The sequence below is a fragment of the Chelon labrosus genome (assembly GCF_963514085.1).
Source record: "Chelon labrosus genome assembly, chromosome: 10".
Taxonomy (NCBI): domain Eukaryota; kingdom Metazoa; phylum Chordata; class Actinopteri; order Mugiliformes; family Mugilidae; genus Chelon; species Chelon labrosus.
Window position 1 is genome coordinate 17,946,072 of NC_140360.1, and position 26,706 is coordinate 17,972,777.

Genomic DNA, 26,706 nt, shown 5'->3' on the forward strand with positions numbered 1-26,706 from the left:
GCATGTTCCAGCTTCCTCTTTTATATACCGTATCCACTGAGCGAGGATTTAATTTTGCCGCCATGAGTCTGACAGGGAAACTGTGTGCTAGAGGTTCATCTCGTGATTACAGGTTTTGGTCTTTAATGTGAGGTGTCTCAGGTGATTCAGCGCAGCAGTTGTTAAGTCAGAGAGTGGTATAGTTACTGTAGAGTTAGCGTAGGTACTCTGTATCTTTGGACACCAACATCATTTTTGTTATTTTAGCCTTTTAACCAAACATATAAAATGATTATTATATAATGATTGTGGGTTTAAAGTGGAGACACTCTGCTTTAATTTGAGGTTATTCACAACCACATTGGAGGAAGAGTTTATGAATCACGGCTCTTTAATACATCAGCCACAACATTATGACAGGAGAAGTAAGTGACACAGACCATCATGTGACAATACAATGTTCTGTTGGGAAACTTTTGGACCTGGCATTCATCTGGATGTTACTCAGATGTGAACCATCCACCTAGACCAGACCAGGCACCCCCACCCCATAGCAATGACACTCCTTGATGGCAGCACCCATCCCCAGCAGGATGTAGCCTGACAGAGACACACACGCAAAAACGGTTTAAGAACAGCTCAGAAAAATGCTATTGCTATGCTAATGTCCATTCTCTGATGAGTCACAACTGTTTTGGAGGCACAAGGGAGACCTACACAATATTAGGGAGGTGATCATAATGTTATGCCTGATCAGTGTATGTAGTTCCATCTTTTTCCAACTGTGGTTAGATAACTGACTTAAAAGTTTCTTCATAGACAGGTGTGACACATTCCTTTATTATTTCTTCGTCAGTACAGAAGGAATGTCCCACATTTAATACGTTTCTTAAAATTTGTTGTTGTCAACCGGTGCAACAGAACCACAGATTCAATAATTCATCATATAGTTTAGTTAACGGCTCTCTGATGCAGTGTCCAAGCGTTTTTGAATAATTCAAAACAGCCTCACTGATTTTATTTTGCACATAGTTTAAATGTAAATAGTTTCACAGCATGTTAAAGGAGAAACCGCCTACATGAGCTGACATTTCCCTGCGATCGATGGGAAGTTTGTACTGTATGTGGTTCTTACTATATAACGTGAATGTCAGATTTCACATTTCATTACATCCCACAAATACGTGATCAGTTTGGGATCTAGTGAATTTGGAGGCCAGGTCAACACCTTGTGCTGTTCTCCATGTTTTTTGAGTTGTTCCGGTACCATTTTTTGTGTGTGTGTGTCTGTGTCAGGCTGCATCCTGCTGGGGATAGCTGCTGCCATCAAGGAGTGTCATTGCTATGGGGTGAGGGTGCCTGGTCTGGTCTAGGTGGGTGCTACATGTCTAATTAACATCCACATGAATGCCAGGTCCAACACTGAATGGAACATTGAATTGTCACAAGTTGGTCAATGTTATTTACTTCTCCTGTCAGTGGTCATAATGTTATGCCTGATCGATGGACACACGCAGTAACTAAGGTTGAGAACTTTTCAGTTTACTTTTGAAAATGGAAACATTTGCATCAGATCTCGGGTCAACAGGTAAAGCAGGCAACAGCCCCAGCAAATGTTTATGCAAGGAACGTCTCAGCAGTGCCAACTTGGCCATGCCGTTTGGCTTTTCTTCCAGATTAAACAATGCACCTCAAGGTGGATTTGTTGCTTTTCCCCAGTTTATTGTTGTACCAGTTCAGCAGTAAAACATAGTTGAGACATTGGAGCGCACTGTTGAACAACTTAGCCGGCTCTCAATAAATAGTCCTTTTAAATATGACAGATTGTGTTACAGCAGAGAAATATAAACCTGAAAATGTCGAGCACGCAGAATGAGATGTTTTGTGCAAAGCTCCCGAGCTCTTTCCCTCTCTGACAGCTCAGTTGTTTGTCGTTATATTAAAAAAAAAAAAAAAAGTCAGTTCTATGAGGCAAAGACAGGTGCGTCGAGTTTGCTCGCGTCAAAGTAGTTCTCTGTCAACCTTTGTTTTGTGTGTACGAAATAGAAAACAGGCAGCATTGCATACAGGAAAAACACAAATCCAAGTGACATTCCAGGAAATAAATACACTTGCTTTGTCTGAAAAAATTATTTACACGGTATTGTACATAGAAGAAATACAAATTTCATCCTCCTCTCTCGGCCTCATATATATCTACATTAAAAGAATGAACTACAATAATTATAATAATTATTGAAATAAACAAACGATTGTTGACTGGATGAATATACAGTACAATCACTGCTTTAAATGTCTTGTATACACAGTAGAAAGCACAGACGTGAGTGTGTGTATGAGTGTGTTTATGAGTGTGTTTAAATGTGCACTTGGGATGAGGAGTCTTGAACTGGTTTAAATTTATGCTTGGCCCGGCGGTATATTAAATTCAAGAGCGTTTTCCACAGCGGAAAGTGTCTTGAACCCGCGGGAAGTTCGTCAAATGCACATTCTTCGCTGTAGTTTGCGATCCACCCTCAGCATTTCGAATGACAGCCATTTCAGCGAGAGACTTGTTAAGTGTGCGTATGCGTGTGTCCGCGTGGAGACGCCGATGGTCTAGTGGCAGCCACAAGCTCTGACCACCATGTTGCGGTACTTCTTGAGGATGACGTTGGAGCTGTCATCGAAGTAGAGCACAGAGATGGCGTGGAGCTGCGTGGGGGCACAGCAAGGTTTAGGGACTGTCTCTGGGTTCATGAAATGAACCTGGGAAGAAGAGGAGGAGGTCAGCTGTTAGACTTATCGTTGCTACGTGACTACTGTAGGACAGAATGCAACACCACGGAACACAAACTATTGCGCAGCTGAAATTGATGCCTTAGCAACACTTGTCATATGTCACATCCCTGCCAAATCGCTGAGCACGGTTTACACTAAAATACAGTCTTTTGGTTGATTAAATACAGTAGTTCCAACAGTGGCTACATTGTCTTTGACATTTGACGAGATGATTAGACTCCTAACTTGACTGCTGCATTTTTGTTCCCGGGTTTCATGGTTACTCACAAGGGTTTGCACAATGGCATGGTTTGTGGCGTTCATGTAGGAGTTCAGTGGGAAGGCGCATTCTCCCTCGCAATAGTATGCTGCATATCCTTCTGGAGCGATGATCCAGTCCTGAGAGTGGAGGAGACGGAGAGACAGTGAGGCTGGTGAATTTTTTAACTTATTTAACGGACAGTTTGATGCACAGACTTCGTCGTGCTATGTACATATAGTATGCACTCAAAGGTTTAGGTTAATCAGCGGCAGGTAAATCTCTCTGTATTTTACATTATACCAGATTTTTAAATCATAAAGCATTTTAATTCAGCTAGCAATGACTGTTTTGCCAGAACTAACGAGGGGAGCAACTGCTGCGACGGAGCAGAGTAGCCTAAAGCAACTAAAAGTGTGGGAGAGCTAATCGCAGAAAAAGTTTTAAATCTAATTAAAGTTCGACGACTTATTCATCTCTGGCAGCCGGAACAAATTAAATAGAACCTGAGAAGCCTCCAAGAAAATTTCCAGCAAAAAAAATCCCAAAAAACCTGACATTCATGCGCTAGTTCACTTGTGCCTTAAATTAACCCCTGGGGACAAATAAAGTTTTCTGAATCTCAATCTGAATGTTAACAGTGTTTCTGTAGTTACTCTCATGGCCACAAGGGGGAGATAAAAATCCTGCACTGTCACTTTAAGTAAGGGGGCACAGTTCCAAATGTTTTTAGTGAAAATTATTCTTCTGTGTTGTGTTGGCTTCTGATATAATGCCAGCAACCTGGAGTGTCTGATTTAGGCTTCTGTTAGGCCAAACGATCTTGGCAACCCGAAAGAGGAATGGTTTTCTTACCTGCCACCCCAAGTCTCGGAAACTGACGTAGAGCTCATGCTTCTTACACGCCTGCTTCTGATCAGTGCTGCTGTTTTCTGAGGAACAAACAGAGGAAACGACAATTGGGTTACACTCCTGCACTATTATCCAACTACAAGAGTGACTATTTTTGCTGCACTCAGACCCCAAGTAGGCAGCAATGATAAAGAACATACCTAAACACAGCCAGCATCCTCACTCAGAACATTAACATTCAAACAATGAGTGAAGGAAATCACCTCCAGAGTTTGGTAATTGTTTCAAATGCACAGGCCACCCTGCTTAGGGGTCGCTCTGCTGGGCTTTGAGTTTCCACTGGATGATACAGATGTGCACACATTGTAGCCTCACTACATCTTTCATAACTCAAGACTTTATTTATTCTCTCTCCTTTCTTCACTTCACATTTCAACATTTCTTTTCCTTTTTACCGGGTCCATCTGTTAAAAAGGAGAAGTCTGTTTTCTATCTAATGGTATCCCTCTCTTCTTCTGGTGACCTCTAGGGCTCTGCGGTACATTAGTTCCTGAAAGTGGTTCACATTGGAAATGATCATGAGCGACTGGTTCTCATCATCCAGTTAAAGACCACTGGTATCCAAAGTTCCAAACAGGCCCATTTGGCCCATGTGTCGTGGCCCCGGTTGCCCCACAGCACACCGCAGATGTGTTCTGCTATAAAAGCCTGCGCTGCCTTACCTCCATGCAGGGAACTTGGACCCAACTGCTCTGTAATGCTTGTGTAAATAAACAAAGACAGCAGAGGGATATTTGAAGCTCAGGCATTACAGTCTAATGTTTCAGTGCTTCACATAAACACAGCCCTCCCTCACCCAAAAAACAAAGGCCTTGGGTATGCATTGCATGTTTTGTCTTGCAGGAATCGCGTCAGGTCCAGTGACATACTTTTGTATTGTGGTATATTTGTTCTTTTTCTGTGTGTTGTATTAGGTAAATGTAGAAAATGGACCAACAAGTACAAGTCCTCTGTGTGTCATTCCATGAATTCCTCACAGAGAAATATATTTACATATATACAACACGCGTTTCCTGTTTACCTGCAACGTTGGCCACTCTGAGTGCCTCTTGGCTCTTTGCCCCTTTGGAGCGGTTGGGGTTGCGTTGTTTGGCCCCCCCTGACGCTGAGCGGATGCTTCGCAGGTGCACCTCAGTGGCTTTGAAGAAGGCCACCATGAAGGGCTGTTTGTTCTGAGGCCCGCTCCGACCAATGAGGCCTGCCACTCGAGGGTTGATGCTCTCTCCTGTAGAGGGTGACAGAGAGAACAGTACAACAGGTGTTGGCCCGGGCAACGAAACCTAGATTTTCTTTATACAGACCAATGTGTAGAAGAGAAAGGTTTTGAAATCAAATCAATGTGTGCCTTCTTAATGTGTTTATTTTGCCTATGTGCGGTCCACCGAAAGCACCTTTGTCTCATCTGTAATGCTTCATTCAGGTTCACAAAAGAGATTTTCTTTTGTGAATTCCTTTCCCTTTTTCTCATCCTGTCTCCACCTCTGAAATGCCAGGAACAAACGCAGCACCACACATCAAAGACTGTGTGTCTGTGTGGGTGTGTTTGTGCGCGTACACGCACCGAAGCAGCGTCTATCTTGTTCTCACACAGAAGAATGTGTGTCTGATCACCATTCGGTGGTAAATCAAGGCCTCTGGTCGCTGCCGGCGACGAGACGTCCCATCCGCCTGTCTGTACTTGCTCGCCCATAACCCTTCATACCCGATCCGACATACAAACACGCACGCACGGGTACGGCCTCCCCAGCTCACCACTCCCACAACTTGAAAGCACTACAGTGTCTGTTTTCCTCGCCCAACATGTAACATCCTGCCATCCTGTGAGAGATAATACTGTCAAACACGCACTTGTACTGCACGCAATTTGTTGATAAAGTTCTCCCTGCTAACAAACATTTGAACCTCGTGATGACAAAGTCCCGCCGAGATGCGATCCTTCGGATAGCACAGTGTATTTTCCGCTTGTCTGCTAATGAGGCTGAGGGTACGATGGATGATGATGATGGTGATGAGTGACTGATGGTGAATGATGAGAGGCAGAGTCTGATTTATCTCTGCAGTGTACACACAAGGAACAAATAATCTGTTTCGTTGGTTTTTACAGCCGCAAGCTTGCGCTTGTGCTACAATAATGCCAACCTTTATGTTTGTTAGACATCCAACAACGTCAGCCTCACGTGGCTGTGACGCACGCAGCTTTTTTTCACTCTTTCATCTTAGAAATCTTCTTTTTGAACGTTCAGTATGGATATAATTTGTAATTTACTTCCATACATAAGATTATTTACTACACTTACCAGCTGGTTTTGATTAATCTCTGTAGTCATATTTTTGTTTTTCATCGCCTAACTTTGTTCTTTTCTGTATTTTCTTCGTCTGCACCTTGATGTCTGCAACCTACGCGCCATGGAATATGCTGCATGAGTGACCCCTCACCGTTTGTGCTCTCCAGGGCCAGCTGCAGACCCAGGTTTCTGCCGGGGTTCAGGACCCAGTGGTTACTGGTGGCTGTCACGTCAAACACCAACCATCCCTCTTCCGCTGCCCAGATCACCCTTGAGTCCAGCAGAAAAAGGTCTGATTCCCTGGATGGGGCAATAAAAGACACACTCGAAAGTTATTTATGAAAATGTACAAATAATAATAAAATAAATAAAAAGACAGATAGGTCCAAATCATGACGCGGAGTGTAAAGCCAAGTGACTGAAGCATGAAGCAAAGTAATGGAGTGGAGAGAGGGAGTTACAGGAGTGTGACGGAGTGAAACAAAGAGCGAGATGGAGCAAGACAGGGAGTAAAGGAGGGAGGTGGGGAGGGCTCCAGATGGTGAGGCCCAGGGGAACACTTCATTTTCTTAATTGACAATAATGGCTTTATAAACGGCCGGTCCTTTCATACGCTACGCACAGTCCATCACTGGCTGGAATTTGGTGGGAGAGCCAGAAAGTCAAAGAGAGAGAGAGAGAGAGAGAGAGAGAAAGTGAGAGAGGGAGCAAAAAACACAGCTGCGAAAGAGGAAAAAACTGTGCGAAAAGTAGTGAGAGAAATAGTGCATGTCCAAGTCAATCCCATTGTCCATCGGTGAACTCTGGATTTTCTGCTCTTTCACCATTGGAGACTTAAATCCCTTGTTCTTCGTGTGGCCATTCATGTATACCGACCTATTTTCTGACTGGGTAGATAGAGTGTCACAGAGCTCTGGTTCATTCATGTACCCAGGCCTGTCTCTGGCAGAGGAATAAATGACTGTGTTGTTCCCTCTGGACAACAGAAACCTTTAGGAGGGGTGGAAGAGAGCAGGACATGGGCCATTCCAGAGTTACATTCACCTCCTGGATGGACCTTGACAAACTACACGGAGAAGGCGTGTCAAACTCATGTTCTCTTCAGAGAAGCTTCCAGGTCAGTCTAAAAGCCAAAGATATTCAATCGTCAGCGTGTCCTTCATACTGATATTTTCATATGTCACAGTAGGTGAAGAGCAGATCTGAAATATTAAATTTAGCACTCATGGCTCCAAGTGCTGACTCCAGAAAATCTCTGGCTCCCATTCATTAGACTGCCGTTCAAAAACTAAATCAACTTCTTCTGATCAGGTGGTCCATTTGAAATAGATATAAGGCCTCAAAAAGAGTTATGTTTGGAGGCAGGCTTGGCTGGATTGACGTGTGTGGTCTAGACGGTTAGGCAATATGCCTTCAGGCTCTCAGCACTTCCACTGCTCCTCCCTCTCATCCAATTATGGTCACTTCTGGCTCCAAAGAAAACTAAGATGGCAACAGCCAAATGCTTAACCTGAGCCTTCAGTCAGTCATTGATTTGAGAACTCAGGTCCCATCCGTTGGTCTGGACCACAGCGATAGACTGAAACAGACGTTACCATCCATCTAGCCACACCACTAACAAACGGTTAAGCATTTAAGCATTATCCCAGAGACTGTCATCATTTGTTTACATACCCATAAACCCAAGCTCACCTGTCTGAGTGTTCCTCCAGCACCTGGAAGATGCTGATACGAAAAGTCTCATTATCGTAACGTTCATGGATGAAGTCTTTGTATATGCGAAACTCGGCTGCAGTGACGGCCTCACCCTCGGGGATTCGTGACAGGTCGAATCTGAACTCTCGGTGATGCCGCCGCACGGGTAGGAATTCCTTATCGTGCTCCACTGCAAAGACAAACAAACACAAAAAAGCAACGTAAAAATTTTGAAACGGAAAAAACTAATCAGCATCAACATTACATGACAGGAGAAGTAAATAACATTGACCATCTTGCGACAATGCTGGGAAACTTTTAGACCTGGCATTCGTGCGGATGTTACTTAGACATGTACCACCCACCTAGACCAGACCAGACACCCCCACCCCATAGCAGTGACGCTCACTGATGGCAGCAGCCATCCCCAGCAGGATGCAGCCTGACACAGTTACACACACACACACACACACACACAAAAAAACATGAAGAACATGTTTTTTGAGTTAAAGGTGTTGACCTGGCCTCCAAATTCACTAGATCCCAAACTGATCAAGTATCTGTGGGATGCACTTGAACAAACCTGATCCACAGAGGCCCCTTCCCTCAACCCATAGGACCCAAAGGCCCCCACTAACAACAATCTGTTGCCAGACACCGCAAGACACCCTCAGAATGAGTCGCAACTGTTTTGGAGGCACAAGGGAGACCTACACAATATTAGGAAGGTGGTCATAATGTTATGCCTGATCAGTGTATGTATACAGAGATTGTTTTCCATTCACATGAGGTATTTTGAATCCCCTCTTTAACAGCAGGGGACTAAAATTTCTACTGGCAGACACAAAAGAACAATGTGACTTCATTTGAAACTTAAAAGCGGTTTGTGTGGTATTGAGTTGCATCTTCCAGGAAAACAAAACATGTGTTTCCAAAGCAGCCAAAGAACAAATGTCTTTCCCTCTCAGATTTTCTGCAATTTATTCTTGTTCCACAGCACATCAACCTCAGTTGTTAGCGAGGAGCTGACATAGCTCGTCGGGTTCTGGGTTGGTCCAAGATTAAACACATCTAAAGCTATGCAGTACACATGTTGGCACATGATTGAAACATCCATGAGGACCAGCACTAGAAGCAACGCATCTGGCGCATTCTGAGCCATGATAGAGAGATGCAGGCAGACTCTGACAGCTTTATGAGCCCCTTTCTTCCCCCTCTCTTCCCTTCACAGCCCCAGAGAGTCATCCAGTCTGCCCTTCATCTGGTTCTCATGAGTTGGGGTTCAACATTTGGTGTGCCCACCCCCCTCTTCTCTCTCATCCCCGCATCCCAGCCCCCCGACCCTTCCTATACCTCCAAGATGTGCCCCCCCGACCTTATTCCTCCTATGTCCCAGCAGGACGTCAGAGGGGTCAGCGCCTTGTATCTCATCATCTCTTGCGTCCCCCTCCACATTCTTATTCATCAGCTGTCAGAAAGACCCCCCACACATGCATGCATCCATAAATACACAATCTCGTACATAAAGACAAACACACTGAAGACTTAAAGGTCTCGCAAACTTAAAAGATGATCAAAATCACACATTAATGAATCCGGTCCGGGAGAGTTTTTTTTTTTAAATTTCAGTCATTTGTGGCTTTTGTTTGGTTTTGCAAGGATTCTGAAATAAATATGATGTGAATAATTGTCATCACTGACATCTAAATAATTTATAAGCAGCAATTTCTATCTTCTGTCAATCACATTTATACAGACAAGCAATCAACTGGTTGAATGTATTATTAACAGTGCAGGTCTAACAGTCTAGGCACAGTGGTACTTTGAGATGAATGCTAACATGCTCATCGGGGTCCCTTAACATTGCAGTAATCGAACTGGCGATCCGATTGGATAAAACCACATATCTGAACCTTGTGGTGGCAGATGACGATTCCTTTGCTTAAGAAATCACAGAAGACGCCAGGACTCCTCCTCTGGGGTCATGAATGTCTGCAAAAAGTCTAGACCACAGCAGGCAACATTCCCACAGATATGGTGCTAGCAATCAAGTCATCACTAATGAGATCAATATTTACTGTTACAGTTTTCAGATATCAACCATGTATGTAGGATAGCCTTACACGTCATTGGTAAAGCAGAGCATGATGTGCAGTCAGATGGGGTTTCCTCACTAAATCCTCTACTGCTATTCAACGGTTCTTTATCAGCTACCTCAGAAAGCTGCACAACTACAGCAGGAAAATAAACAAGATCTAACTATCGTGACGCTGACAATCATGCACATACAGCTACAGTTTATGCAAAGGTGTGAGCATCCCACGAGCCATTTCTATATATTGTTTTAAAGTGCTGCAGAGCGGAGCAGGCCGCCTTCACTCCTGTGTCAGCTAAACCTCCTGCAGTTGCTGTACACTCACAAGGAGTTGGCTTTACTTTATGTCTGAGAGTTTTCTTTTCTTCTCTTCCAAAAGATCTTGCCTTGACTTCCACAGTTCAGCTCTTAAAAGTTCTTCTTTGGACAGTGGAAATTTCAAGCTGGACCTCAACCTCCTATTCCTGAGCACAGAGATTTTTATTTTTAGGTGATCACATGAAAACACAAATGAAAGTTATATTTCATTTCTAACCATTGATCCACCCAAATCCCGCACGCTGGACTTTAATCAAAAATCCACCAAGCACATTATTTGCCCATGTGTGCCCAAACTTTTGCAAAGATGTTACAATTCTAAAGAATCTCGGATGAGTGTGTACTTCTTATGTAACAGCTTTTAAGTACATTTGCTTTGATCTGAACATTATGCATGTTTCACTAGACAACTAGTGCGGTGTTATTTCCCAGTAGGATATCCCCCCCCACACACCCCCTTTCATTTATGCCTCTATTAAACCCAGTCGCTGAAGGACAATGTACAAAGGCAGCACTGTCAGATGATTGGCCAGAGCAGCAGTATAAGGAAGGATCTAATTACACGAAAGTCAAGGACAGCGCTGCTCTCTGTTGGCCATTAGATGGCCTAGCTTTAGGCTCCCATTGTCCATTTACTGAACCAGCTCGAAAAAACTGTTGCGACTGTTTCTGAAAACACGGGAGTTCAAGGTTAACGTGAACTTCGGTGCACGCCACCGTTATAATTCAGCGCCAGCTCCTTCAACCAGGCTCGCTTATTTATTACCTTGTTTCATTTCAACAGCCCGCACTCTGTCAGCACTTGTGCCAATCCTGCACCACTTCATCCGTCAGGGCTTTCGTCAACCCCCTCTCCTTCCAAGTCACCTTTTATAGCAATACGCTGAGTGTGCTGACAATACATACACATGAGTCTAAAGCTCAGCTGGTTTTACACCGCTACACCTGCAGCTCACCTCACACCCTCAGTGGTTCATAAAGTGTTCGGCTTGTGACTTGTCTTTACTGTTTATGGCCTTGGTTGTGTGCATAGCTGTAACGAATTCAACCTTTCTAAAAGTTTCTTCTCAGATTTCTTAATTTCAAGTGTTCATCGAGGCCTAGAGTAAGGAGGTGCAGTGCTCAATATATTTAAAAAAGATGGGGTTCAAGAAGAGAAAGTAAAAAATAAATAAGGGCTATCTTAATGTTTGTCCAGAAAACAATTACATTATGTTTTTGGCGCCTTTCTCTTATTATATTCTCTTACATCTCTTCCCAGCTCTAGGGCGTACTTATTCCTCTACCGCTCCAGGGACCTTTCCCCTCTCCTGTGCTCCACTGCAGGTGCACTGCCTCTGGGGAGAAAGCCAGACTTGTTCTCGTGCCTCAGGGGCAGCCGCCTGCCTCTTTACTGTAAAACCTCTTTATCTTTGCTTATGAGAACAGCTGGATGCTGCCGTTAAACTCCCACACTAACTGTCTGTCTCGAATCGCATTTCCACTCTTAAACGCCCGGGTTTCATCTGCACAAGAAATGCAGAGCAGCCCGTCGAGCGTAACTTACGCCTCGGCCATAATTCTGCTTTTGTCTCTCTGTTTTATTCTCTTACAGGCCATTACGGGAGTATGGCAGTCATTAGATGAGGGGAAGAGGCACAGTTAAAGCCAAGTGGGTGCATTTATGATTTCCTCTGGGAGGAAGTGAGTAGCCATTGCCCCACCTGTGTCGCAAACACACACACACACACACCACAAACATGGCGAACACACCCTATGATGCCATGTGGAGCCCTCCATTCTGAGCAGTCGACGTCCAGATCGGTTGCAGCTCCTTACATGGGCACACACACTTACACGCACACACACACACACACACACACACACAGTCCGCTGCACACAACCATCACAGAGTATTGCCTGTGAAGTGAACGGTCTTGTGCGTCATGGCACGGTAACACAATCATTATGGGTTTCTGTAATCCATAATTAGAGATGCAACAACACACACACACAAGCAGGGAGACAAACACACACACAGGCACACAAACATACGCGCTTTCACAGAGAGACGCTTTTATCACTCGGCCTGGCGTTTGATTTGCTACTTCTACAAATGCTGATGATGCACGGTCATCCCACATCCTGTGACTTGTCGAGCGGGCCACACACGTGCACGGCAGCACACATCGGAGATAGCGAGAAGACAGTGACTCCTACGTCCTCTTTGTCTGCTGTGCACCTGGCAACCAGAAGGTTACTAAATGAATACTGTGCATTCATCTTTCAGGATTTATGCTCAAAGCTTCTGTATTGTGTTCCCTGCTTCAGGGATTCTATGTCTGCTAAAAGTCAAAAACACAGATTTGTTTGCCAGAAGAGTAATTGTGGAAACATTTATATTATTATAGTTCTCTATCAAATGCACAACGGCTTTATCTTACGACAGGTATTTTTTGGGAAGCTGATGTTGGATTTGGAATAAAACATATGAGCCTCACTATTGTACTATTGTTATGATGTGTATTTTCCCAAAACTAATTCTCTATTCTGTTTCTCCAATAAGAGCAAAAACAAGCTTGAGATATTTTGTTTTTGATCATTTAACTGGATAACTTCAAAGAATATCAGCGGTCTCATTTCTCTCCACGTTTCTTTGCCTCCATGTCCCTCTCTTTCTTCTTTCCCTTCACCCTCTCCTCTAACTCCTCTCCCGCCCTCATGCTGGCCCCGTGGACCTAAGACACTTCCACGACACCTCAGGCTTTCGGAGCAGCGGCGGACAGATCTGACGGCTCGCATTAGCCCAAGTGTCTGTTCGCCACCCTCACACCCTTCAGTCCTGCCTCGAATGCTTCCGCTGCGCGGCGGGGGGAATCTCACCCCTGGCACCACTCTCACTTCTCTCAACCGACAGCGTAAGCATCGCCCCCCCCCCTTCCCATCCCACCTTAAGCTCCCTTGAGTTCACCGCTATCTGCACCTCCCTCTCTCTCCCTATAGAGCTCATTAACTCTAATAACACACCCAATACCCAAACCCAGAAGCTAGTAATCAGTCAAAACTGTCGGATTATTTAAAGTCACGATCATGACAAGACCTGTAACACTGCACTGAATCATGCAAATTTGACTAATGCGTCACAATTACGTCCCTTTCTGTATTTATTTTATTTTTTTGATTGCCCTTACCCTAACCCATAAATGTTTTAAATACAGCAATAGGAACAAGTACGTAAGTCATAGTTTCCGTAAGCTAAAAGAAGACGTGCGAGGAAAAGTGGAGTGCAAGGAAAGGGTAGATTGCTCAAGATGTTTATGCTATAAAGAGTAAAAAAGAGCTTGATCTCCTGGGTACAGAGTGACTACCCACAGTAGGGTGATTACCACGTTAGGAAACATCCTGCCCACTGGCGACTACTGATGACATCATGCCTGCGTGATGTATTTATACTGCTGTAGGGCCTGACAGCATTGGCTTCCTGGGAAAGGGTCAGCGGAGTTCCACGCTATAACTTACTCACACTTCTCGATCATTAACTTGCCGCAGCGAGTGTGTGCGTGTGCGCACGGCAGCGAGCACATGCCTCGGAGCCTGTGCGCGAGGAGAGGCAGTCACCACAGGAAGAAGAGTCTTTACGTTTAAGGCTTGTGGTCAGACCAAACTTTTCTGAATTTCCTAGCTTGAAGGCCACTCAGAGGTTTGAGATTATACTCGTTGGCTAACGGGCTCAGCCTCCCTACCTATAAACCAGAGCTGGGTTCCACCTCATGCTTCTCTGCGCATCATGCTCTCGGGAAATATAGTGAATATGTAACAACCTGACATGAGCAGTAAATTGTTTTACTGTTAAGAATCCCTCACAGATGCTTCTACTGGGAAATAGCTATGCAAATAGTTTCGTGTGTTAAATGAATTCTGGCAGAGAGTTAGAGGATAAGATCTTATCTGTGTGTTGCATATAAGACAGCAGGGTAACTAAATGCTATAACTTCTCTCTTAAGTTCACCATTTATGCTGTGTCTTGTCGTTTCATCCATATAAAAATTGCTTAAAAGCAACAATTTGCCGAGGTTGGTGTGCCAAACTATTTCTCCAGCAGAGACTCCCAACCATAATTTTTAAGCTTCGCTTTAAGGAATAGGAATTAAACTGTTAAACTTGAAGGTGGATTTTGTTATGCGCAGATACAGCCACACTGGGTGCTCTGTTTCCAGTCTTTGTACTAATGCGTGAGAATTGACACTGATCTTGACATTAAACTCCACATAAAACAGCAGATAAATGCATTTCCCCAAGGCTACTCAAATAATATGCAAAGCGTTTAAGATGCCCATCGTTGAGACTCCTGCTGCCACGCTAGTACAACTGAGGTTAATTGAAGTGTGTTTGTGGTGCATTTAAGAATTACAGCTAAAGAAAATATTTTTCCAGCATCGGGGTTACTTTGGCTTTTATAATTTGCTGAACTCCCCTCTCACTGTAAGCCAAAGTAGTTCCACAGGACAAGTTGAGTCATCTTGAAAAGTGGAACTCAGACATCAACTTGCTCTCTCAGAGATGTGTCAAGGCAGATTGTATATTCGTATACGGCGGCGACGACAACACGGTAACCACATCCTAAATCTCCAGTAGCCATTGTCCTGTGTAGTGATATAACGTTTTGAGAGACAGGGATGAAGGCGCAGGGAGCGATCTGTGCCAAGCAGTGAGGGATCTCTCCGTGCCTACCATCTGCACTTCCTCTGAACTGCAGGATGAAACGACTCCGAGACGTGGAACCACAGCCATTCAGTTTCCCCCACTCACTCACTCTTCCCCTCATCCCCTTGTTTTTACGTTCTTTAATTTTGTGGCCACAGCGGCCACACCCTCCCCATCCAGCCAAGCCACCTCTTATTATAGACCTCAGGAAAGTTTGCGTACAATGCGCGCAATAGGCAAGAAGGAGAAACTTTATAATTTTCCCCTGCATCGATTTCCTCCTGCATCTCAGTGCAGTGCATCTTATGCACACGTGATGGGCGCATTGGCACCCTGATTTTTACAGCTTGTTATTTATTTTGTTTAATCACAGCCTTTTTAGAATAAACTGAATAGTTGTGGAGGAAACACGAGGGAAACACAGCTGCACGCTTGCCTAAATAAATAGAAACCTGCCACGGCCAGTTCATACTCGGTGCTGCACAGACGCAATATTTCATCACTTATCATAAAACCGCTTGCGTACAGTTGTTGCTCTGCTTTTACAAGCTTTGATTTGGCTGTTAGAGCCTGGTGAGGAATCTGGTCAGTATTATGGGCTTCCGCAAACGCAATCTTCCGCTCTGAGAGCTAACACACACCACACACTGCAGCTGGTGACTGGGCAGGGTAGGTGGCTCTAAAATAGTGTTTTATTATGCACAAACACACACCAAGCTGCTCTAACACGAAGGTTCTCGAGCACATGATGTTCCCACATGGACACGGGATAAAGAATGAAAAGAACTCGCTTTAAAGAAATGCATGGCATCTATTCCTGATTCACCTTTTTTCCTTTCCTCTTTTCAGTTCCTCTTCTCACTTTTCGCTTCTCCTCTCGTTTCATTCCTCCTCTCCCCTCTGCCCTGTCAGTGCCCCAGTACCAAGTGAAAGTGTTGTATTTGTTTTTGCAGCAGCGGAGCTATTGGTCCCAGGATCTCTGACTGTGCTCTGGCCCACATCTGCCCTCTCAGCTTCACTGCTTGGTACCCAGCGTCATGGAAGTGCAGGGGAGTCTTAGATGCTGCCGGTCACTGATAAGGCAAGGCCAAAGTAACCCAGATGATAGAAAAGTGGCTAAAATCGATGGAAATATCACTCACTTGGGGGAATCAATCATTGCTGTTTCTACATGCATTTTAAATGATTCCAAGATTGCAAAGCTTGCGGCGCGGAGAGACAAAAGAAAGATGCAGAGCAAGAGAGTGAAATTAGTAGAAAAGCTAAAACGAGCCCAACATTCCTGGCAGTGAAGGAGGTCCGTCCATCACTGGAGCACAGCTAGAACGCCCGCTGCTTAGTACATCTGGGCTTTTTGAGCACTCGCCACAATATCAAGTCCCACCCGCAGAGTGTTTCATCATTTCTCCCAGCAAGTGCCTTCGCTTGGCCAAGTGTGCAGAGACTGTGTTATGTACATCCAGATGTCATTCTGGACTCCTGGGTTCAACAGGTGAATCTCAGCAATAATAAATGGAAGAAAAAAAAAACAGCCGTGATTTTCCTGGATCGCGCTGGCTGTGTACTTTGTGAGGCTGCCTGAAGCTTATGAGCGGGGAGATTCTTTGTCTTCTTTCTTGGTATTCATTTACACACAAGGGCCTGGATGTAATACATCAAATCATTGAGTGCATTAAGAGAAATTACCTGACAGGAAGGCAGGGCTATCTGTACCAACTGTTACATTCCTCTGCTCCTGCTCACTCCCTGTCCAGCAGAAGGCAATAAAACATGCACTCAATAACACTAATTAGCTCCAGAAACATTCCTTTTGGGCAAAAAAAAAAGAAAAGAAAGAAGTTAAACATGTTTCTCTCCACTCTTGTATGCACGCATATACATATATACATACACATGCATGTTCTTTTAGTTCTCTGGGAGAGTACAAATAAGTCATTACATAAACCTACCGGAGGGAGAAATGCATTCTTACTGTGTCAAGGACACGGCGCATCTACAGAGAAGACTGGCCTTCAACACATACTTTGCAGGCCAGAGTTTTTATTTTTTTTAGCCTCGTGTGAAAAGCCTCACTTTTCGGGAAGTAGCTTCTGGTGGGAGATGTAAAGACGGAGACGAACAAAGAAATCAGCGACTCAATAATGGACGAAAGGTTCAAGGGTGTTAGAGAGAGAGACGGAGAGAGAGAAGCAGTGAGAAATGAGAGAAAGGGAATGCTGTGTTTTGGGTTCAGAGAAAATGTGTGTGCGTGTATATGTGTGCCTACGTATGTGTGTATGTGAGAGAGGGAGGCCGGGAGTGGAAAAACATACAAAAGAACTTGAGAAAGTGTTGAAATGTTTTATGTCTGGGAGCACATGAGGTTTAAACCCCTGGAGGTAAGGGCCAGAGTAGGAGGTCGGAGACTAAACACCACACAACACTACTGGGACCATATGATAACTAACTAATTAAAAAGGGGAGGCCAGTGCTGATAATCAATACTGCTGGCTGAGGAGGGTGGGCAGGGAAATTTGGTATCAAATGGTCCTGCGTGTAGGACAGATTGGAGACACGATGGTGGAGGTGGAGCTGAGGGGACTTGTTGGACTCTGAAAAGATAAAGTTTCTCTGCACAGCTGCTTTGGCCTGCAGACAGAGAGAAACATCTGTATTAACCTCAGCACCACGGGCAGCCCGCTGTGGAGAGGAATGCGAGGAGCAATAGAGAGAAGGGTGGGGGAGAGAATGAATGCGAGTTATGAATATGTCTTTTTTTTTTTTTTTTTTTTTTTTTAAAAAAAAGAAATATTGGAGCTCCTCTCTGGAAATCACACGAGTTGATTACTATCAGATATGAAGCTGGAGCTGCGTGCCTCTTGTGTGACTGTAGCGTGACACGACTGCTTCCGAGTGTGTGAGCTGGTGACACAACGCTGTTAGAAAGCCAAAGCCTCTAATATTGCTGAACTAATTTGCCAGTTAGACATTTCTTCCCTTCTCTGCTCTCCATTATCTTGCTATTAACACACGCTATAAAGCAGAAAGGGCCTGGCAGGCAACTGTGTGGCAGCTCCTGTGGGAGACGACAGAGGGCCGTGAATGTCGGAGGGCCAGGTGGTGCACCGACAGGTCACCAAGGTAACACAGACGATAATTACCTGCTAGAGCACTGACTCACTCTGCACGGCAAACGCCGTATGATGCTTCTCTGATCACGGCCTCGACTCGCTAGATAAATATAGGCTGGGCCTTAACGTGACTCACAGTTCTATAAAGAAATAGTGTGCAACACAATGAATTTTGCATATTTCTGCAATGAGAGACAGAAAGCGGAGGTTTGTTTACAGCTTTTCAGTGCTGTTTAGTGACATGTATAACATCTGTTGGTGATTAACAGCAGCAGAACACTGAACAATTAAAGGCACCCTGGTAGCACATGTTTTTTTTCGGGTTTTTTTCTGATATTTGTTCACTTCTTAGAGGATTTTAACATTACAGTAACACTTCTGAGTGTCCAGACATAAAAGCTGACTGAGGAGACTCGTCTGTTTCGGTTCAAGCTGTTGAAAAAGCACCGTTTAATTTTTAAGGACCTAAACACTGAAGTAAATCACACAGAATAGCTTTCACTGGTAAAAAGAGCCAGGGAGAATTAATAAGGTTGTTTTGCATTATCCAATGAATGAATGCAGAATATTCAAAGAGATAAACTGTGTTTCTGTTAAGCATCGACATGACCAAAATCTTTATGTGAGATTAAAAAAAATATATGTTTTTGTAATTCTCACTTTTAAATCACTGCTAGCGAATTTGATTTATGAAAAGACAAATCAGGAGGTATTCTTTGTTTTTTTTATATTATTATCTGTGAAGTCTGACGTTGTGCCACATCTGAAAACGATTTCAACTATAACGTGTACTGCTGCTGGAAAATGCTCTCAATAGAGAGAGTCTGAACAATGTTTGCTAAAAACTAAAGTGCTAATGCTGTTTTAAGAAATTACTGAGAACTATGTAGCTTTAGCCTTGATTACCATCATCAGTAGGAACCAACAGGTATTTAGAAAGTTTTAAACGGCTTTCTAGGTATTTCTTTCTAGACAATTAGAAAAAAAAACATAGGATAACGTCAGTCTTGTTCTCAACTTAGACCAAAACGTGATAAGACCATATGATCCTAATATAAATGTGTGTAAAAGGTAAAAGTGTGGTTATGCCATTTAACTGAATAATTGCCTTAAGCGTGGAATAGTTTCCCTAACTCTCATTAGGATGCTTTAATCTGCGCAGGATCGCATGAGAACAAGGAAAATAAGGAAGCTGTGACTAACACACCTCATGATAACATCTTACAGTAAAAGACTATAACCCACCCCTCCCACACGTACGAGCACAGGTGACGATGTCGCTGCTCTTTCAGTCATCCAGGATGCAAATAGCAGACGTCCAAGTCACAGCCTTTTCCTGTTGTTGCGAGGTGTAAATAGGCATTTGTAGCTGGAGTTTATGAGTGTCTGCGTGCGCCAGGTTGAGTGTGACAGCAGTGTGTGAGAGTTTAACTCGACCTGAACTATAGGGAAGCGCAGGCAGGAGAAGCAGCTGAAAGCCCTGGAAGCTGTGGTTTGTTAAGGAGGAAATGCCTTAATTCACAGTGGCTGATGGCTAACGCTGCCAGAGACCAGAGGGGCCACAGTAAATAATTATTATATATAGATAATATTATGGTCTGTTGCCACCTTGACAGACATAATATGTATGTGTTGTGTCAACTTGCTGGCACGTTGTAATGGCATGTCCGGCACACACCCAGAGCACGGGTGACCTGTGCTGCATGTAGCGGCCTACATTCTGAATGTATGCTGTAAGCCATTTACACAGCTGGGCTTTTTAACTGAAGTGACTCAGTGAGAGGACGTCCCTGGCCTGGGGTCCGTCCCAAAGCCCACACCCACTTTAGCTAGCTGGCTGCTCTGGACTCACACAAACTGACAGCAAAGTACATCAGCTCCCTTGAGTGGCACTAAGAGCAAGAGGTAGAAGACAGATTTTTTATATTAAGGCACTGGGTGGCTCAGTCCACTGAGATATGTTCTATGACTTAGACGGAGAGTCAGAAATCACATGCTTTCCTGTCATAGTATTTGGCCTTAAATACCAGTGCATGAAAACAGTCCTCTCAGGAAGCAGTAACCCGGGTGCAAAGTCTGACTAATGTACCTTGGCTGGGCAGTTATGGAGACATGCATATTCTTTTTTTAAATAAAAGCTACACTCATTTTGCTCTCAGACAACCTAAATAAGAAAACAAAAACCACAATGAGCAAATGCGGAAAGGACGGAATTTGGCCAGGAAATAGTCAATGCATTTGGTAGTCATCGCTTTCTTCTCTCTTTCTCTCTCTCTCTCTCTCTCTCTCTCACTCTCCCTCTGAAACAGCATATTATCTGCTGTTCTGAATCAAGCTGCCTGGATGAATATAAGATGGTATCACATGAGACCAAGGAACAAACCTAACAATGAAGCCTACTGACAAACGCAACACGTGGCAGATGCAATCACTAACGCCCTCTTCATATCCAAATGAGTGACACATGTGGGAACACTGAACATGAGCCGTGAGAAGGCTCCTCAACCTGAGCCGATGCCTTTGGTAATTACACCGGCCACGAGATTTCAAAGAAGACAGCACTCCTTCAGTCCATTAAATCAAATATGCACTCTCTAGCTGACGTAACCCACCCCGTCTGCTCTGACGCTGTACATGATATTTGCAGAGGAAGTTCATCTCTCTGTCTCTCCCTCTCGAAAGCACCCGTCTTTCTTGTCAGCTCACTGGAGCTTTGGCCCTTGACTTTGCGAGGCCCTTGACTTTGCGAGCCTCTGCGGTCAAATCCATCTGTGTCACAGCCTGTCAAAAATAGTCACAATGCAGCAGCTCCCGCAGTAATTACACAGTGCAGCGGAGGAGCCAGTGTCACCTCCCTCTCTCCTGCCAAGACGCTCCAACAATGAGCTTTCCAGGATTGAATGTAAACTTCCAGTTCTTTGCAGGAAAGTCTGTTGGCCTGTGCCTGCTTCGAGTTTGATTAATCGATTCGCCTGTCTTGTGCCAAATTATGCTACGGTTACTCATCTCCAACATAAATTGAGCTGTTGCGGGGACGACATAATTTGTTGAGCAAATTGACTTTTAATGGTGTGTTTATCCATGAATCACACACTGCCTGCTAATGTTGTGATTGCTTTTGCTTAACAACCTCTGACTGCTGCTGACAGCAATAAAATAGTCCGAGAGTGAAGATAAGCTCCGTAGGCCAGGGAACAATATTTAACAAAACTATTCTATCGGAGTGAAGCGCAACCCGACAACATTACGACTAATTCTGTGAGCACCTGAATCTGACTAAAACTGAGTTCAGATCATCATTGACTGGCGTTGTTCTAGTGGTCTGAGTGGGATGTCTCCAGATTGCAGTGAAAGGAGGTCCCAGTGCACTTTGAACCCATTGTGCTGTTGACTTACTCATTCTTTAGATAACACATGGCTGACACATTAGCTCGCTGGCTGGTCCATCATCCGCAGCTTGAGCACCTGAACATTAGCTTGGCTGCACAGCTGTTTAACGGAGGGGGGACACTGGAATGTGACACTGCTGGTCTTAGCTGGATAACTGCACCTAGCCGTATGTAAACATAGTTATTGTGCTAATCTTCAGCATGTGCATGCAGGTGTAATGTCTGTGGTGCTCCTCCAGGTGAAGAGACAAGATAAAATGTCACCACCTTTGACTAATAAATACAGCTTCCTCATAGACATAGCTACTCTTGAAAACAGCAGTCAGTGCCAGACAATATGTACAATTATTAATTCTCACTGCTAATGAAGCCATGTCAGTGAATTTTATGAAAAACAACACAGTGACCTAGTGGTATTTGTTCTGACTTTGATAGAACTGAGAAGACTTACTTGCTGAGCTGAGTAGAGGTGCACAATGATCATGTCAAGGGCCATTTTTTATCATTTTCCAAGGGTTTTTTTTGTGAAATCAATTTTCAGTGTAAAATATTTTTCTAGAAATATATATAGAAAGCATGAGAGAATAAAGAGCCTACCTAAATTCACAAAGCTCATGACCATGTCTGCATCGTTCAAGAAGTTGTTGTCTTGCAGGCTGGCTATCGGGGGGCCCTGGGTGGTGAAGACGGGCTTGTAGGGGTAGGAGTATCTGTCCTCGTCCCCCTCTGTGGACATCGCGTTGTACAAGTCCAGCATGAACATCGGGGCCGCGTTGTGCTTTCCGTGCAGGTGGGGTCGCGGCCGGTGCGGCAGCCCCAAAATAGACAGGATCTCCCGCTGCATCTCTCTGCGCTCCTGGCTCTTCAGCCGACGGTGGATGAAACTGGAGTGAAACTCATTGTCCAAAGTAAAGTTCGAAAAGGCGGTATCCGCCAGAACGCAATAGCTCCAAACCAAGAGCAAAGCCGGAGCGCGTCTATCCAAAATCGGTGCCATGGTGCTCGCCGTGCGTAATTGCGCCCAGTTCTGTTCACCAAAACTCTGAGCAATGGATATTGAACTTAAGGCAGCAGGCAGAGCTGTGTTCAATATCCCAAATCAGTTACGGACCCTCATGTTGAGGGAAGTGCTCCCAAATGAAACATCAACTTTACTTCAAAGTCCCTTTATTGATTGCTTTTTCTTGTCTCGGACTGTGTTCGCGTGGACCTCTGTCCTCACACACTAACTATGGTCAAAAGCTACCAACGGTAGTGCAGCCTGCAACTGCAGAGTGGAGGCTGCGAGCGGACGCGTTTCACACCGAGCAGGTTCTGAGGAGGCGCTCTGTGCTGGGAGGAGCAGGGGGAGAGAGAGAGGGAGAGAGAGAGAGAGGGAGAGAGAGAGAGAGAGAGAGAGAGAGAGAGCGTATGTTGTGGTTGTCTAATAATGGGGATAGATCTGCCATCGCTTTGATGGAAGTTGGAGAAAGACTTGAGGCTACGGGTGCAATTACAAAACGGATTAGGACTGGATTTGTATTGTGATGCTTTAGTTTATAATAAAGGATATTTCGTCATTACTTTCTCCCAATATCTGGTGCCCGTGTGATTGTGTGCATTCAGTAATAACAGATGTGCAAACAGTGAAAATTGGTCACCCAGTGTGAGTGGGCTTATGGAAAATATCAGAGTAATTATTTGGCTTTGCGAGTGAATACTGTGGGAGAGGTCTCAACACGCAGTTGCAATGTGTTCCACAACAATAGTTACTCGGTGATGTGCAGGTGCACTCTCTGAATACCTTGGGTCATGTGGCTGTAAGACTTTAATGTAGGATGCCTTTTGATGTCAAAAGGGCTGTATAGGAGCCTCACAACTGCAATTTCACACTGCATTTCTGAAGATATCCAAGTTCTTCTATCCCCAGTGCCGGAGCAGGAAGTTTGTGACAAAGGCAAGCGGTGCACAGACAGAGCGCAGACTGCAAAGGAGGGGTGCAGATGTTTGGCAGCTGCTTCATTCCTCCATCTGCCCCCCTGGCACCAGCACCTCTTAAACACCACGCTTTAATGGAACGCTCCTGACCCTCTTGTGCGCTCGGCTCTCGCTGACAGAGGTGGAGGGATCTCAGATGGCCCAAGAACGACTGCTTTATCTCCACAGAACTCACTGCACAGAGTGGAGTTTTAAAGGCTCTGTAGTCGAGATGTTTTCAGGCAACAGCTTGCCAGGTGATTTTTATGACAATAAAATTAGACTTCAATGGCACAGCAAGAGAGGCTGCCAGACAGCTTAAGCTATGATTGCAAACAGAGGAAGGGAGGAAAGGAGGCAGAGCATGTCTTGGGGTCTTCTACACTTAGCTCACCTTCCTGCTCATTTAATGTGGTTGTTCTCGTCTTCAAAGGCGTTCCACTCCTCTTTTTCCAATGACAATTCACTATGGCTTAAAGCATGAAAGCTTACATAGCCTGCCACTACTCATTTCTGTATATCTAATCCTCTATTTGCTTTTAACTAGCCTTTCAGTAGTAGCCTGTAACATATAAACATTTCTATCCGGTGCCTCAGATAGAATCAGCTAATGGCCGCAGGTGTTTACGTTACAGCAGTTTCCGACAAGGGACTTGAAAGGGTCTATACATCTTCCTTCCTTTCTCACTTTCTTTTCCCTCTCTCTCTCATTGTCTCATTATCTAGCCCACTGCAAGACCGGTGCGCTCAAGTCCCCCCAGTTTTTCTCCCAGCAACCCCCAAGCCCTCCGCTCAGTTTGTGCCCAGAGAGGGGCTGACAATCCTGGACAGGACAATGGGAACAGACCCCCCTTTGTTTGGGCCTCCATCGGCCTGGTGACAGTCCCAGTAAACAGTGGGCACAGGCTGAGGCCAGGCTGGGTGAGCTGCACTGAGGGGCCTTTGACAAGGGGAACTAAAGCAGAAAGGCAGAACAAACAGTGTTTGAACCTTCTGTCAGTGACACATAGAGAAATAATATCTCCAGAAAAATAGCCACAGTGTCGCTAATGTATGTCACACTATTTATTTTGTCTAGGATATATAACTACGGAAAAGAACGTGATACATACTGTCAGAGCTTGTATAGTCAAAAAGATTATGGAAAAAGTCACTGATAGTTCCTGCATGGGTTCTGCTAGTTAAACAGCTATGCATATATGACAGGGTTATATTATTAGAGTTCATGTTATGTTTACTTGCTACAACCTTTTTCTGTAGTTTTTATTTCATTCAGCTCAAGATCAGCATTCAGCCTCGAGCATTTGAGTGCACACATGTGCTCTCTCCCCACTGGGATCTAAGAAAATCAGAGCAAATATACACCTCCCTACCACGCTTCAACAGGTTGGAGCATGATACTAAGCTCAGAAGAAGACCACACAGCAGTACATTGAACCATCCCTCCTTCACACCCCTGTAACATTTCCATCTCCACATAATACTCTCCTCTTTTTTTTTTTTGTCTTTCTTTTTATCTAGGAGTTGTTTCTCTTTCCGTCTGCTTGGTTAACTCTATTTAGGTGCTCAAAGCCTGCGGTCAGGGGTCAGATTAATATTTATTTCATGTGTTGCCTCAGAGAGCAGCAGGAAGCAGTCCTTTGAAGACCTGTGGATGCAGGGAGGCGGATGAGGTTCGGCAGAGGGGGACGTCTGACCAAGCGGACCCGCAGATGATACAATATTTTTTTCGAGGTAAGCTGACCCTCAAATAAAGCAGTGTGTGGGGGGGGGGGGGGGGGGCACAAGGACACAAGTAGGTGGAGGCACATTTTTTCCTCTCCCCCCTCCCTGTCTGCCTATCCTGTCCTCCTGTGTCTACGTTTTTTGGTGTAACCCCACTGTGTGCACTGCACAGACCGTCGGCCTGTTAAAACAGCCTAACCAGGTGGAGCTGAGCTATTGCAAATGTTCCCCTTCTGGTGTCTCACACTTCCAGGGGCCTCATGAACATATGAGACACAGCTGTGAGACAGGCAGAAGAAAAGAGAGGGGGTGGGTATATGAAACAGCTTCAAACTAGTTCACTACATGTAGCCCATTTATGTTTTTGGTTTGATGTCATTTAAAAAGAAGAAAAAAAAATCTCAGTGCAGTATGGACATCTTTGATTTTGTTTTTAAAGGTTCTGCGTCACTTTGTTTTTGAGAAGTAAAGCTTTAAATGAAACTCAGGTTTTGCCAGATAAATTAGTCATATAGCTTAATTTGTATTTGCTAATGGGACAAAAAGGAAATGGAGATAAACTATTCCATATTTATTATACTTGAACAATACAAGTCCATCCCCGTGCGTCCACGGTTGAGGTTCACAGGCACCTCAACCATCGGCCGATGCAAACCTGTGACCTTAGGGTTACTTCACGGTAACCAACCTTTTTTTAATTTTAAGTAGTTTGGCATCCCTGTAACAAAAGTTTCAAAACAACACCATATGTTCAAATGTTTTCTTCTGAGGAAATCATGATTGTCTCATTTGAAATGCTGCACCTTGCAGGTATCGCTCTCTACTTTTGCCTGTATGTGGTATGCCCCGTCAACCCAGTGTTTGTCTGCAGCAGGATATAGCACTTTGGAACACCAACGTAGCTTGGACCTGATTTATAGCTCTCAGCAGTCCGGCCAGACCCATCAGTTATAGTGGGTGTCACTGACTGTCAGAGATCCCGTTTTAGTTAAGCTATCCATAATGCCCGGCTTAGTGCTTATCCATTGCAGGATGCTATCACTCTATCACTCTGTCACTTGTGTCATCGGTGCAGAGTCCTGACTTGACACTGAGCTGGCCTCCTCACACGGTCACATACTTATCAACATCCATTACTGAGGTGTGTGGGCCTGATAAAGGTCTGCCCAGCTTCGTGCAGCTCTAAGCATAGGTCCCATTAAGATTCCTGTCTGTGTAGCAAGAGGCCTCGCCCCTTTGACTCTTGCTCTCATCACTCTGTAAGGCTATGCTAGAGTGTCAATCAGAGAGGACCCTGGGTGATCAGTCAGCTCCTCTTTAGGGGACGCTGGTCTGAGGAGCCATTAGAGAGCAGGCGGCATAGCCAGACTGGCCACAGCCAAAAGCTGATGAGAAACAGAGAGGCAGGAGAGCCTGAGGTAGAAAGTGGGGGGGCAGAGGAGCAGGAGGTGGATGTGCTGAACTATGTGGATTGTGAAGGGAGGGCAGCTCTGTTTTCTATTTGTGAGGATTAGGTTGACAGATCTGTATTTAGTTTCTT

At 44.6% G+C, this 26,706-nt stretch overlaps 1 protein-coding gene across 1 annotated transcript; it reads right to left on the reverse strand.

Annotated features, from left to right (window-relative positions):
• Nucleotides 1-678: 678 nt before the first annotated feature.
• bmp7b (bone morphogenetic protein 7b) lies at nt 679-22,650 on the reverse strand. Its single transcript, XM_084554098.1, has 7 exons — nt 22,083-22,650; nt 7,888-8,080; nt 6,347-6,495; nt 4,932-5,135; nt 3,854-3,930; nt 3,028-3,138; nt 679-2,727 (listed from the first exon to the last, which is right to left on the reverse strand). Exons 1-7 carry the CDS (start codon nt 22,480-22,482, stop codon nt 2,578-2,580), a joined length of 1,284 nt encoding a protein of 427 aa, XP_084410224.1. The 5' UTR covers nt 22,483-22,650; the 3' UTR covers nt 679-2,577.
• Nucleotides 22,651-26,706: the final 4,056 nt, after the last annotated feature.